Raw genomic sequence first — 14,615 nt, forward strand, 5'->3', positions numbered from 1 at the left:
AATTATTAAATATAAAATAATAGATTTGCAATGTTGATCGCATTTTCCGTATGCCTTTTAGCAACCATTATTTTCTGCAATTTTGCGCTGATTTTTTGTAGAAGAATACCTTGTGAATTTGAAAGAAATCGAGACGTTATTCGGCATAGAAATAGCCTTTCAATTCGTATTTCTGACCGAAATTCCATAGTATCACGAACAATTAGCACTGAAGAGCTCTCAAGAATTGCTCCTGTAAAAAAGTATAGTTCCCTTTCAAATAAACATTATAGAAGAGAATACAATATTTATAATAAGAGCAGCTCACTCTCTGGATATATATCGTCAGGTTCAACACAAAAGTCAAGAAACAACTATTCATGTGTTATATGTTTAAATAATATTCATGACGAAGATCTAGTGCGAAAACTTCCTTGTGAGCACATTTACCATTTTAAATGCATAGATGAGTGGGTAAAAATAAAGTCAAATTGCCCACTATGTAATGTCAATCTTACTTCAATTTATAATCAGAATATTAAGGATAGAGAGTTGATGCATTCGCCCAATAGAATTCAAAACTATGAAGAAATTGAATTTTCAGAAGTATATAATTCAAGTAATTTATTGAATGAGAAGTTTTTAGTCTCAAAATTTGATGTTTTAATTAATAACTAATTAAGCAAAAAAAAAATATACTCTTAAAGATCTTGGTCCAATAATAATGCACTCCCGCCTTTTGTTGTTAAATGACTAATTAATTCTTAAATTTTTACAAAGTAAATATTGTACAGCTTCTCGATGTGGAAATGGTAATATTCACAATTAAGTATATAAAAACCACATTGGTATTGTTTATTACTTTTTCGATTTATTATATACATTGTAAAACGCAACAAAAACCTGAAATGGCAAACTGTCCGAATTATGGATCAGTTTCACATGGATTCTTGTGTCTTGGGATAAATAAATTGAAATCATTCAAGGCTGAGTCATGGATAAGTTGTGCAAATGAATGTATGAAACACTCAGTCTCATCAAAATATAGGAAGTGCAAATATTGGTCATGGAGAGCAACAGATTTCTCGTGTAGCTTAAAGACTAAGTCATCACACTGTTCAACAAGAGATGATTCATATGTATCCGGAACAATACCTACATCAATGGCTGGATACTGCTCTACAACATGCGTTGTTGGGGAATGGTCAGAATGGTCAAAATGTATTCATTCAAGGCCATGCGGAGGTTATTCTGAGCGCATGCGAAATATTGTTTTTTCACCAATGTTCCCTGGTGAAATTTGTCCGAATAAGAGTGAATTAAGGTCATGTAAGCTCGATAAACTACGCTGTCCAGTGAATTGTCCGGATTATGGGATTGTTACTTTAGGATGGGGTTGTAGTGCCTTTGAAATTCCGGGTGGTGGTTCAAAACTAATTCAAAATATAGATGTTAAAAAATGTAGAGATGAATGTATTAAGAATAAGAACTGTGTGTCTTGGTCTCATGGTACATGGGATCAAACAATTGGTGAAAGAAGTACTTTCCCCAAAATAGAAATGGTTTCTATTGAAGACGGAATCTCTATTTGCATAAATGTTTATAACCATATAGGATGCTTGTTTAAACTTGAAGGCTGGGTTTCTGGAAACTCCGAGACCATAATATCTGAAAAAGCATGCTCTTTAGACTGTGCTACATCAATGTGGTCAAATTGGTCAAACTGTACTCGTAATCCAAATGATGGTCAAAACTATAAGAAAAGATATAGGTCTATAATTACAAAAAACAATGAGAGTGGTTTGGAGTGTCCGGACCTCCAGGAAACATCGTTGTGTGAAACTATTTCAAACTATGAAAATTTTAATTCGTAACTTTTAATTTTAAAATTTGTTTTAGTTTAATATTAATTTAATTAGTCGAATATTTTTGTATTTCTTGCACCAAATACTTTAAAAGTTACGAAAATACTTAGTATGATCGAATGCAAGATTTACTTTCAATTATTTACAATATTTAGGTTCCATATAATTTTTATTTGTTTAGCAACTAAACAACTATCCATAGTGACCTTTTTTTCTGCAATTTTTAATTAACATCAAATTTTATGGCGGGTATTTGTCCCCACATTTGTCCTCATGCATCCTTTGATTCATGTATAAAATTCGGGATTCAAGAACGGGAGGAAGTTATATTTTTTGAAAATAAATAATTTTTCGAATCATAAACTGAGGTGGAAGTAAACAGGAGGTATTTTACTAGCGTTTATCGTATTTTTAATTTCGAAAGGAATTGAAGGCTTAAAGTGGTATAATTATATTAAAATGACAATTGGTGAAAATACCTTCCAAGATGTTAAGCTAGATAAATTTCCTGATTTAGATAGCAGTTCATTTAAAAAAAATGAAAGTGTTATTAGTGAACTAACTGACTCCAAATATTTAACTGCGAAGAAGATTTTCTCCGACAAAAATAATGAACATCATAGGCCAGAGGATAATAAAGCAAAGCAATTTAAAAAAAGTGATGAAAAATCTGAAGTAGCTAACAATAGTGAAGATATGGAAAATTTTAATAATGCCAGTAATTTGGCTGAGGTAAAGGGGATTCAAAAACCAAAGAATATAGATGATATTAGCTTAGATCACGATTCAAATGTGGAAAATAGTCAAGGTTCAGCTAGGATAATAATGCTTGATTTAGATAATACGTTGATTCCTACAAATTGGATAATGCAAACATGGAGAAATATTCAATGCGAAATGGGCAATGAAGGCGATAGTATAGACTATGGTGAAAATGAAAAACATCTTTATGAGTTGACAGAACAAATTAGAAATGAATTAGTTCAAGTAGGATTATTTGATTTACTTGATCGATTTTTTTCTGAACTCTGGAGCACTGGAATGGCATATAAAATTGTAATAATTACAAATGCTGGATTAAGAACAGTTGAACTATTTTATCTAAAATACTGCCTTCCAAAACTAGGTGACTTATTAAATAAGTACAACATTGAAATTAAATCAACAGAAGAATATATTAGGAAAAAAGGCCCCCCTCCATCTCCCTTCAGAGAAGAGGAATACCGAGAATTTTATACAAATGCGAAATTACATGAATTTCAAAAGGTATTATTAGATTGCTGGGGGAATAATGTAGAACGTAAAGATAATCTCTCTCCTATGTTTGATATCATATCTGCAGGCGATCAAGCTTGTGAAATGACAGCAGCTTGCAGAATAAGCAAATTTTATGAAAACAAAATACGTCGCACTAAGCTAATTTACATTCATGATCCGGAAGATTTCCGATTCTGGAAACAAAAACCGGAGAGATTTATAATACAGCTTACAGAAACTCATAAAGAACTATTAAATCTACTTAGTGATGATTCAGAAACTTTGATTGGTTGTAGTGATATGAATTCAACAGGATTTACGAATGTGGAAGAAAATGAAGAGGAATTTGAGGAGGTTGCATTGGGATGGTACTGTAGAGGTAAATATACTAATATTGCAGTAAGCAAACCTGAAAGATTTGTTTTACCACAAGGTAGTAGTGAAACTTACCTTGAAACTGAAAGGAATTATTTTGAAAAAGAAGTAGGTATAGCTCTTTAGATTTGTGAAAAAAAAAAAATTGAGTTAAACGTAGATTATATTTTTAAAAAATTCGATTACTTATTCTAAACTAACTTGTTATTACTAAAAAGTAAATAATTTTTAAATTCATTTTTTAATTGGTATAGATAGAGGATTATATCTATGTCCTAATCGCCCCGAAACAAGAGTTGAAATAAATTGAGAACTTGTAAAAGAAGTTCTAATTACGAAATTTGAATATCCAAACCCTGAATCGTGATTATATGAATATTCATCATATGAATCAATGAAAAATGATGAAATATTAATAGCAACAGTACAATTCCTATAGTCATTTGTACAAGTAAAGTTTATCATTTCATCCGGTATTTTTTTATATTTAAATTTTGTAAAATCAGGGAAAAGATAGTCAAGATTATCTGAGTTACAACTGCTTTTATTGTTTGAATCAACAGGAATCCTTCCAATATATGCAATCTCTGCGCATTCTATCAGAATCTTATTTACAAATAATCGATTAACATATTTGATATCAAATAGAAATGATATTGATGTTGTGAATTTTACAACTGATGACTGACTGTTTGTTCTGAAAAGAGGTTTGGATATTACCAAATAGTTTTTTTCAAAAATTGCAGGAACAATATCGATTCTACTTGGAGAGACACTATAAGCTAAGATAATCCCACAAAGTGGTATAATAAAAGTAACTGAAAGCCATCCTAATAACCAAAGGATTAACTTTATAACTTTGTTTGCTGTAAATTTTGGTCTTGGTGACTTTTGATTATATTTTTTACCATAAAATATACTGCTTATTAAATCATAATACGTATTCCATATTAAATCCGAAATTATTATCGAAATATTAGTTTTTAATGCCATATAAAATTACAATAAAAAATTAAAATTTTAAAAATTTAATTACTTCTTATCAAATTTGTCCTGAATTAAACAATTACCAATTAAATTGTGTGACTTCTTGAGTATTCATAATTATTCTTGTCCAGTTGCATTAATTCCAAAATATCAATCATGTAAATATTTCTGGCGGTAAATAAATTAGTTGAATTTTGAAATTGCAAAATATATAGTTCGAAATTCACCAAATGAATTAAAAAATAATCCAACACATTATCTGAAATAGACATATTCGATTATATTTAACTTTTTTATACCTTATGAGGTCAATAAACAACGGACCTTTTGATGGAAAAAGAAGAGTTTTGCCCAATTTTAGATTTATGTCGCATCCTGTATTTATTCTTTTCCCTATGGATTTGACAAAAATAAGCTATGAAGAATATGTTGAGTTATATAACTACTATAAGACAAAGGCATTTCAAAATGGCCTGGAAAATATTTCAGCACAGATGAGATAGTATTTTATGGCGTATTCTATTCATAGTACATAAAATCATGTCTGAACTCGTATAACAAAACATTATCAATACGGCTTCTGAAGGTATTTCTTGTAAAGATATTATATTTTGTTAATCTAAACTTGTATTATTATATTTTTTAATCCTTTATGATACTTCCAAGTTGTGAAGATTTATTTTATCTCTGATACTAGATGCAGTTGAAGGCGTATATGAATACATTTCTTCAATACTTTCAGGATATGATCTTTTAATCATCTGTACGGATTCAACTCTTCCATCAAACTCATTATTATGGTGTCTTTTATTATTAATTTGATTTCGATGAAAGATAACATCATTTAAACGAGATTGGTTATTAAACTGGTTGTGTTGATTCTCTGTTCCAATATTACATATAGATCCACTTAAATTGCTAAAGTTATTTTTTTGTCCAAAAGACTTATCTCTCCATACAAGTGGGATATCAAGGAGACTTAATGGGGTAAATTGAGTAGAAAGATGGAAAGTCTCGCCTGGCCATGAATTTTTTTCAGTTAAAGGCTGACCAACTCTATTATTATCAGTATTAAAAATACTTGCAACAATAGAAGGAATTGCTTCAAATGATCTCTCAATATTTTCTGAACCAAATTTGTTTATAGAGCTTAAACTTGATGTAGTTGAAACTGCACTATATGGATGGTATAATCTGTTATCATTTAATGCATTCTTTCTATCAAAATTCACCGGTAAATCATGTTTTTGATTTGTAATATTCTGAACTGGCACTGGAAGTGTTTCAACATCTAATGGAATAAATTCTCCCTTTTGTGGTTTAGATCTGAGTTCTTCTATTCCATGTGCATATCTACACGAATCACCAACTATGCAGCTTCCCTTAATCCAATAAACGCAAAGTGAAGTCTTGAAAAGATCTGATGTTGCCCGAAGTTCTTTCCTCGAATGCGCATATCTACACTCTGGGTTTCTACATATACCTTCTTTTAATTGTACATCACAAAGTTTAGTTCGTGTTAAATCCACACTTGGTCTCAATTCATCAATAGAATGTGCCCAATTACATTCTTTATCCATTCTGCATCGTCCAACTGCAAACCAAGGACACTTTTTTGTTTTATAAAATTGAGCCATTATTTTTTAATATCTTTTTATTAAATCTGATTAATACAGAATTTCTTATCTTCCACAACAAATAATATTAAAAATTGAACAAAAAAAGTATTATCTTTATTATTAGTTATAATGCATAAGGGTTTTATTAAATGCTTATTAGTTCTATATCTACTCCGCCCCTAATTATACTAATTCTATTTTTCCACTGTTATAATAAATTTGGCATTTTTATTAATAATTTATCTTTAATCTATTTCATCGTTAACGAGCTTCTGCATGCAAAATATTTCGCGAAAAAAATTAACGATAAATTCTTGACATATTTTTCAAAAATTTCTTAAAATTATTTAAGTTCGAAGATTTGATTAATATTTTTAAAAAATATTTAATAAAGTTAATATTTTCATAAATAACAATTATCTTCTTCTTTTTATTGAGAAGCCTATTATTGAAACTTTAAGTTTTATTTTTTTTGTAGTATATCTCTAAGCATAGTCAAAGAATTCATTTGATCCAAAATTACTCTTTTTATTATCCATGCAGATATATCAGTATGTAAATCAACTTGATTAAAATATAAGGCTTGTACTTTGTTTTCGCCTTCTGGCCGAAAAACGTATGTTGCAAAGTAATTTTTAGCTCTCACATATGATGAGTTTATTACGGGCCATTCAATGGATTGTGTAAGAATATATTCGTATTGTGATTCATCTGAATTAGTTGATTCATTTGCATCTGGTTTGTATCTATAGCATATTACTACAAAATCTCTTCCTGAGACACCCCACTGTCCCTTAAATGCCTGATAGAATATACAAATGTTTTCATCATTTTTGAAGTAATGCATTGGATCAGATTTTTCAACCATGGGATCATAATACATCTTATTATTGGAATCCCAAATATAATCTACAATATCTTTAATTGAATATATTTTATTTGCATTATCAATTTCATTATTATCGGAAGATATTTTAAATGGTTTAACATCACAATTCAATAGTATTGAAGTGATTCCACAACTCATAAATGGCTGTCCATCAACTTCTTTTTTATATACTCTCATTCCATTTGAATTTCTTTCAAGCGACCATTTCTGAGTTCCATTATCGATTTCAGAAACTAGCTTTCTAGTATATTCTAGGAGTTCTGTTCTTTTATCGGTAACAATTTTGAATATACTATCTTCATCTTTTATTAATTGTTGTACTGTAAGAGGAAACTCATTTAATTCACCAATAAAGACTGGTTTAATATTTTCCATAGATTGAATTTCATTCAATGTATTCACTGAGATCAAACTTTTTGATCGGTTAGATTTTGTTTGTGATCCATTACTTTTAGAATTGGAATCAGAATCTTTCGATTTGATCATTTCCGTCTTTATAAAGTATCTACAACATACAAGTAAATTATTTTTATTATTGAAGTTTCTTTTTCCACCCTTAAGAATAATTTTATAACATAAGATATCCTGTCGTCTATTTTCAATAATTTTCCCATCATTACCTTTTATTTTAAATGGAAGTTTATAAGAAGGAACAATGCTTCTTGTCTCAATCATTTTGAAGCCCTCTCTATTTTGCCTTGTTTCCAAGATAATGTTTGTTCTATCTTCACTCCATTCTAAAGTTGTATTTGGTTGCTCAAAAACTATATACTTTTCAAGTGATTTCTTTCTTTTATTCGAATACTGTCTATACAATCCGCTTTCATCATGAGATAATGATAAATTATCATTATTCTCTTCCTCCATTTTAAATTCTTCAATCCTATGGCTTTCTATTTCTTCAAGATTATTCTTCCCTAGGTTTTTTGTTTTATTAATTATAAGTGTTGTTCTATTGTTTAATCCCATTATTAATGTTGTTGATATCGAAACTATTCCTCTTAATGTGTCAACATCGTAATGTACAATTGGATTTAGTTTATCGACTGCTCTTCTAATAAACCATGAGACACCCAATGCTGCATTAATTTCTTGGAGCGAATCAGAATTTGATCTCAGAAGAACCCAGTAACCTTCAAACTTTTCCAATAGCTCTTTTAAAGGAGATGAAATTTCAATTGTTCTCATATTTGAATACCCACTTTCTCTTGGTCTGTTAAATATAAGGTTTAAATTACCATCGTCATGATTGTTTATTATTTGAGGGCTTCTCATTCTTAAAACCTTGTTTATTGCTTTGTTCAAAGACATTTTATTTTTCTCAATTGCCTGTCTTGTGTATTTAAATAGAGGAACTAGTTTAAATATGTAGAAAACCAAGTTTTCGCTGAAATAAATCATTTTACCTGATTTGCTTGTATTTATATTTACATAATTTAATATAAAGGTAACAATAAACAAAGAAGTTTTGAAATTTGAACTAGTTGGAGTTGATGAAAAACAGGAAATTGAAAATAATATACTAGAATCAATAATAAACTTCCAAAGTTGGTGAGATAGAGTGATATTTAATAGCCATGGTCTTGTAGAATCAGTTAGAATCTTTGAAAAGAGTAAAATGATTGTAAGACCACTATTTACCATTAATATAAAAGATGTAATGATCGGATATTCTGTACAAATAGAGAGTAATATCATGTTTATCAAATTATAGTGCCACATATCTTCATATAGGGTATATTTATTTTTTATAAAAAAGTTGTTCCAGAAATGATTGGAAACTGAGGATGTTTGACCAAGAGCTATATCGTTGTCATATGTAACATAGTCACCTAATGGAAGTCTCTTCATTTCTTCTTTGGGTCCTAATTTAAAGCCAATACAATTTTTGGAATAAGGCATTGAATTTATTACTGAAAATAAATTTTTTGCTATTACAATTAATGAAATTGCAAAAGGAAAATAGTCAATTGAATAATTATAGAAATAAATTGATATTTGTTTAATTATAGTCCAATAAATGAAAAAAATTATATTTTTTATTATTAAAGGTAACTTAAAAGACCAGAAAGTTTCATTGGTTTCACGAGATACATCAATATTTATATTTATATTATTAGTGATCTGGAAAATAATTAACGAAAAAATAAAATGCATCATAAATTTAAAAAATTCATTTTTTAGTATTTCAATTTTGTTACTTAATGGTATATACATCGAAATAATTATAATGGGAATAGCCATATCATAAAACAAAAATAAATATTCTTTCGGTTTCTTTTTGATTGGAGTTCTCCATTTATTATTAGAAAAATATATTAAATATTCTTGATTGTGTTTTGGCAAAGGAAAATCATCCAATATGCTTTTCAAGAAAATCAAACCAATACTTGTGATTACAGGAATCACCAATATCAGATATGGAGTAATTTTTTTTGAGTAAAAAGCAAAGTTAAAAACCGGATATTTGTGATTTGACCAGTTAACTAATATAAAATGACCAGATAAAGAAATAATATTGATACAGAAAATTAATATTGAAATAATAAAAAAAACCAATAAAAGCCAAAAAATAGTCATTATATTTGGACCAAAGTAGTCGCACCATTCACATAAAATATTAAATAATTTCGGAATAGAACTATATTGTTCATTTTCGTGAATTCCCTCCAAAGCAGTTTCTAATTGATCTTTCTTCCTACTTTGGAAACTTCCATTAATGCTAAAAACGCGTTTAGACTTTTCATATAGTTCGAACAGTGATTCCCCATTATGTAATGCAATTACATTAATAACAACATTTTCCCAAAATTCGAATTGACTTATTTCATAAAACAAAATATTTCCGAGAAAAAAAACCCAGGAATAAGAAGGTGGCCAATCACCCCAAAATAAGTTATCATTTCTGTTTGGTTGTAACTCTTCAGCCTTAAGCGAAATTTTTTCGTTAGTAAATCTTAATGAAATAACTAAATAAATTAGGTTTCTAGGTCTATTTAAGTCAGTAAGTTCATATATATTAAATTCATTGGTTTCTTTTAGTCCTTTGTATATTTTATCTCCGTCACTATTTCTCTTCAAAACCAATAAAAAATACGATTCCCTATCTTCGAATGAACCTTGGTTTTCATTTACAGATCTAGTTAAAGAGTGTGTGAAGAAACCTGAAAAATACTTTCCAAGATCCATTATTTCATATTAACATTTTTAAAATATATTATTTTTATTTTTACTTCTAGTTCAAGATACGTTCCAGGAGTAATTTAAGAGGTAAATTGACCTATCACTTATTGACTTCGCATGCCACGCACTCTTTTTCGAGTTTAATCTTGCGCGAAGAAAATTTTTTCATTTTAATCATTTTTATTGATTTTGATTGTTAATTAAATAAGTGATCTATTGCTACTAGTAAAATCTTTATAATAACTTAAATTAACAATTTAGACATGAAAAAAACAATATTTTTGTATTAAATCTCGGTTAAATTAGAAATATTGATTAAATTTAAAGATAATGTCAACCAAATAAATTAATTTCATTTATTAAATCTTTACTTAGAGTTTTGTTGTTAATAACCGTCGGGATACAGACAAAAGTAACATGCAAATTATTTTGTTGACTTCTACTAATTAAATTTATGGCGGTAACAAAAATGGTCATTGATTATTTAGTTGCAAATTGAAAAATAAATGTCTGAATATAATGGAATAGGAGAAAAACTATCAAAGCCAGTAGTAGAGTGCCTGAAATCTCTAAGGAATTATATTATAGATTATGATCCTTTAGAGAACGATTGTAGATATGATATTTTTCAGGAACTTTTAGCATTTCGAAAGAGTTGGCGTAAATTGTCAACTTCATTGGAAGAAATTGATAATGACATTAATCAAGATCTTGTTAGAGAGTTTTGTGAAAACGATTTTTGTATTGATGAGTGTAGAGCAAGGGAAAACTTTATCAATATAATCTCAAATAATTTTGAAAACAACATTCATCCAGCATTTGAAATGTATTACCACAGTAGTGTTGATGAGAACAAAGATATGAATTTTTCAGTGGCATCTAGCAGTGAATCATTTGAAACATTTATTAAGATGTTGGAATTTGATTTGGAGGAAAGAAAAAAAAAACTGGCTGAACTTGAGTCAATAAGGCAAGAACAATCTGAATTGATTATTGAGTCAAACTCTATGAATCGTCAACAAGAAGAGTTAAACAGACGTATAGAGCCATTTAAAAAAAGCCTGGAAATATTTACTAGTTATTTAGACGATTCAAATGCTGAAGAAAATGAAAATTTTTATTCAAATACATTGCTGGAATTGCACAGAAATTTAAGGCCAATTTATATATATTTCGATTTATTTATGAATAAAATCAACGATGACAATGATGATACAGTTGTTGATGTGACGGTTGATGAGTTTGGCCAGGTCATTATTGGTATTAATAAACCATTGTCTAAAATAGTATATGACGTAGTCTCACAAAATTATCAAGATTTTTTAATCAACATTTTTCCTATTAAATTGGAGTTTTCTACAATGAATACTCTCTCATCTCGTGAGGTTATTTTGCTTTCTGTCATTTTTAACACAAACAAGCGGTTAAAGTATCATATTTTTTCAGATGTTTTGTTTGATAAAGATACCGGTGAGAATATTCCATTGATTGATGAAGAAACTTCAGAAGTTTTGCCGAGTGAATTTTATGGACAACCTTATTATTGGTTGCAATATTTTGTTAATAACATTTCGGTAATTCCTTTTAAAGTAAATGAAATGAATATTGATCCTAGTGATATATTCAGAATTATTGAATACAGGGTTCAAAATTTCATATTTTTTAATTTTTTACTATATTTGGCATCAGTTGGACCTGAAGTATTTATTAATTTTATATTATTTTATTCAGAAATTGAATCATTAGACACTCAAATAATTGAAATAAATTCTGATAATTTTAGTTTTGATACACTTAATGAAAGCAGCAAGCATTCATTATTAATTAAAACAGAAAGTAAAAATGTTTTTATTGAAATTGAATTATCTGGAAATATGGGCTACTGCATTACATGCGATGAATTAATATATAAAGAGGAGTTCAGATTTATCGAAAATGAATTGAATATCGACGATAATTTACTTTATAATAGAGAAATTACAATAAATTTCTGTAAAAAACTGTCTCAAGTATTATTAGATATTAAACTAAATTAAATTACTAAAAAAATCATTTAATATACACAATAATATATTATGATGTGGGAATCTTCAAAAATAAGTAAAACTAATTCGACAATTAAATAGTCAATTTTGACATTCCTATTTGGCTTTAAAAAAACGGTTAAAATCTACAACCAAATTCCAAGTAAATACGTTTAATTTAATTGCTCGGTGTTTTCTTTAAGTACTTTTGAAGAATTAATGACAATAATTCAACACATCTGTAAATATTTTTTCAAGTGGGGAATTGGGTGTGTGCGTGTGGTGACTCGCCACAAAGATGCTGAAATTAAAATGAGTATGAATACTTTGAACATATATATATATTTTATTATTATTATTGACACATAGAAATAACAAATTACTAAAAATATTTGTAAATATTATACAAGATCTACATATATATATATATTTTTTTTGTAAAAAAGCGACAGAATTCACAGTCTACAAGAAGAATACAAAAGAACTTTACGTACGCAAATTAATGGTGAATTATTAACATAGTTCTAAAGATAAGCGAATTGTATAATAATAGAATAATATCAATTTTCACAGTAACCTAACACAATAATATTAAAATGGTTTGTAAGTCAAAATGTTCAACAAAAATGACAACTAAGAAAAGTGATAAAGGGAGTTGTTCTTCAGCTGTGAATAGTTTGAATAAAAAAACAACACAAAAATCTGTAAACAAATCAAAGATTGTTGGTTCTGGTATGAAAAGAGTAATAAAAAAGGAAATAACAAAGAATATAAAATCCGAAAAACCTGTAAAAAATAAAAAGGTAGTTAAAAGCATTTCAAAGGAATCAAAAAATAATACAAAAAAACCAGCTACAAAAAAAGAAATAAAAAATAAACAAACTAAGAGTACTGTTACTAAGAAAAATACAGCTCTTTCTAAATCAAGAGTGAGTTCAAACCCTTCTGTAGTTAGAGTATTAAAAAAGATTGAAAAAAAAACTTCAAAGTCTGATTCAAAAAGTAATCTATCAAAGAAATTACCTGTTTCAAAATTAACCAGTAAAATGGGCTTGAAGAATGCTTCAAAGACTGAAAAAACGTCTTCAAAGTTAATTAAAAAAGATTCAATTAAAAAATTGAGTACGTGTAAGTCTTCCGCAAAAAGTCGTTTAACAGGATCTAAATACAGAAATACTTCGCCAATTCAAAAACAAAAATGATTATGTAAAAGATTTTTTGATAGTTATAGAATAATCAACTGTGAGCTCGATCTACTTAGAGTGATATAGACCTGAGACGATTTCAGAATAACAGTTTTGTTTCCAAGATAGAAATATTTTTAATATTGCTTTAATAATTCAAATATTACTATAGGATTAGACCCAAATTTACATTTGGAGCAATACATGTTAATTAATATTTTTAGTTCCTATTCAAAATATTTATTCGGCAGTGGTAGTATTTACTGATGCTAAGAATATAGATATTTGCGATTCAACGTTGGGAAAAAATATTAACATTGATAAGAATTTGTTCTGCGTTATTGTTGCAACACAGTAAGAGTCTGAAATGGTAGTGGATATCTGTAGTACGGACATTAAGTGATTAATATCAAATGTAGCAGAAACTTTCAGCAGTTTTTTCTCGTCACTTAAGTGATTCTGATCTTGAGAAATAATCATCCTGGATTCATCATTATTTTCTGTATGAAATACAATACAATTGTTGAAAAACGTTTTTATTGAAACTGTGGAGTTTAAGGACTTGTCAGAAGTACAAATAAAATGGCAAGTTTGTGATTTAGATCCTTCTTCATGATTATTTTGTATTTTATTATTGTAGTTTTGAACTATTTCAATTTCCACATACTTAGAATCAACTAGTTTCATTTTTTCAAGTAACCTCAATAGGGATTTTGATGGAGGTAAAGAAAAGTGTGTATTAGGAATTTCATTAGCAAATCTTTTTCTATCTTCGCCTAAAGGTATCAAGTCATTTGTTATTTTTGATTTTAAAACATCAACTTTGCAATCATGCGTTAACTGAAATGAACTCATTTTTTTTGTTTCAATTGTCATTGAGAAAGATAAAACATTTTGTGAGTCTCTTTTACTCAGACGCAATGTGGTTTCTCTTGCTAATACTGAAGATCTCAAGGGAAGAATCAAAGTCTCAGGGTTCAAGCTAATTCCAATAATATTTTCATTTTTACTTTCTAATATCGGCTCTGAGAAAAAAATATCTTCATATTTTAATCTGCAAGACACATCTGCAATTTGTTCATCCCAACTGCAGTAGCTTGTTAGCAGTAAAATTAGTGATTTTTTTTCGAACTTAATATAAAATCTACTGTTTTGTTTACTTGGTAGTCCCTTCATCATCTTCACAAACCCTTGTATACATTCCAAGAGTATACTTGACTTTCTTTGTAATAGAGTAGCCTTAAATTTCATCT

At 28.3% G+C, this 14,615-nt stretch overlaps 8 protein-coding genes across 8 annotated transcripts; 4 read left to right on the forward strand and 4 right to left on the reverse strand.

Annotated features, from left to right (window-relative positions):
* Positions 1-30: 30 nt before the first annotated feature.
* Positions 31-1,853, forward strand: ELE39_002545 (TSP1 domain-containing TSP5 precursor; the record flags this gene model as incomplete). Its single annotated transcript, XM_067345395.1, has 2 exons — positions 31-598; positions 760-1,853. The coding sequence occupies 2 exons, from the start codon at positions 31-33 to the stop codon at positions 1,851-1,853; spliced, it is 1,662 nt and encodes a 553-aa protein (XP_067202163.1).
* Positions 1,854-2,303: 450 nt separating this feature from the next.
* On the forward strand, positions 2,304-3,602 carry ELE39_002546 (uncharacterized protein; the record flags this gene model as incomplete). Its single annotated transcript, XM_067345396.1, has 1 exon — positions 2,304-3,602. One exon carries the CDS (start codon positions 2,304-2,306, stop codon positions 3,600-3,602), a length of 1,299 nt encoding a protein of 432 aa, XP_067202164.1.
* Positions 3,603-3,710: 108 nt separating this feature from the next.
* Positions 3,711-4,469, reverse strand: ELE39_002547 (uncharacterized protein; the record flags this gene model as incomplete). Its single annotated transcript, XM_067345397.1, has 1 exon — positions 3,711-4,469. One exon carries the CDS (start codon positions 4,467-4,469, stop codon positions 3,711-3,713), a length of 759 nt encoding a protein of 252 aa, XP_067202165.1.
* A 644-nt stretch (positions 4,470-5,113) lies between these two features.
* Positions 5,114-6,100, reverse strand: ELE39_002548 (3CCCH domain containing; the record flags this gene model as incomplete). Its single annotated transcript, XM_067345398.1, has 1 exon — positions 5,114-6,100. The coding sequence occupies one exon, from the start codon at positions 6,098-6,100 to the stop codon at positions 5,114-5,116; it is 987 nt and encodes a 328-aa protein (XP_067202166.1).
* Positions 6,101-6,545: 445 nt separating this feature from the next.
* Positions 6,546-10,160, reverse strand: ELE39_002549 (multi-pass transmembrane; the record flags this gene model as incomplete). The annotated part of the gene is made up of 1 exon (XM_067345399.1): positions 6,546-10,160. The coding sequence occupies one exon, from the start codon at positions 10,158-10,160 to the stop codon at positions 6,546-6,548; it is 3,615 nt and encodes a 1,204-aa protein (XP_067202167.1).
* A 500-nt stretch (positions 10,161-10,660) lies between these two features.
* ELE39_002550 (uncharacterized protein) lies at positions 10,661-12,190 on the forward strand (the record flags this gene model as incomplete). Its single annotated transcript, XM_067345400.1, has 1 exon — positions 10,661-12,190. The coding sequence occupies one exon, from the start codon at positions 10,661-10,663 to the stop codon at positions 12,188-12,190; it is 1,530 nt and encodes a 509-aa protein (XP_067202168.1).
* Positions 12,191-12,774: 584 nt separating this feature from the next.
* On the forward strand, positions 12,775-13,380 carry ELE39_002551 (uncharacterized protein; the record flags this gene model as incomplete). Its single annotated transcript, XM_067345401.1, has 1 exon — positions 12,775-13,380. The coding sequence occupies one exon, from the start codon at positions 12,775-12,777 to the stop codon at positions 13,378-13,380; it is 606 nt and encodes a 201-aa protein (XP_067202169.1).
* A 222-nt stretch (positions 13,381-13,602) lies between these two features.
* On the reverse strand, positions 13,603-14,613 carry ELE39_002552 (Hus1-like mitotic and DNA damage checkpoint; the record flags this gene model as incomplete). Its single annotated transcript, XM_067345402.1, has 1 exon — positions 13,603-14,613. One exon carries the CDS (start codon positions 14,611-14,613, stop codon positions 13,603-13,605), a length of 1,011 nt encoding a protein of 336 aa, XP_067202170.1.
* Between the last annotated feature and the right edge of the window lie 2 nt (positions 14,614-14,615).

The sequence above is a fragment of the Cryptosporidium sp. chipmunk genotype I genome, assembly GCF_004936735.1.
Source record: "Cryptosporidium sp. chipmunk genotype I strain 37763 chromosome Unknown contig_26, whole genome shotgun sequence".
Classification (NCBI taxonomy): Eukaryota; Apicomplexa; class Conoidasida; order Eucoccidiorida; family Cryptosporidiidae; genus Cryptosporidium; species Cryptosporidium sp. chipmunk genotype I.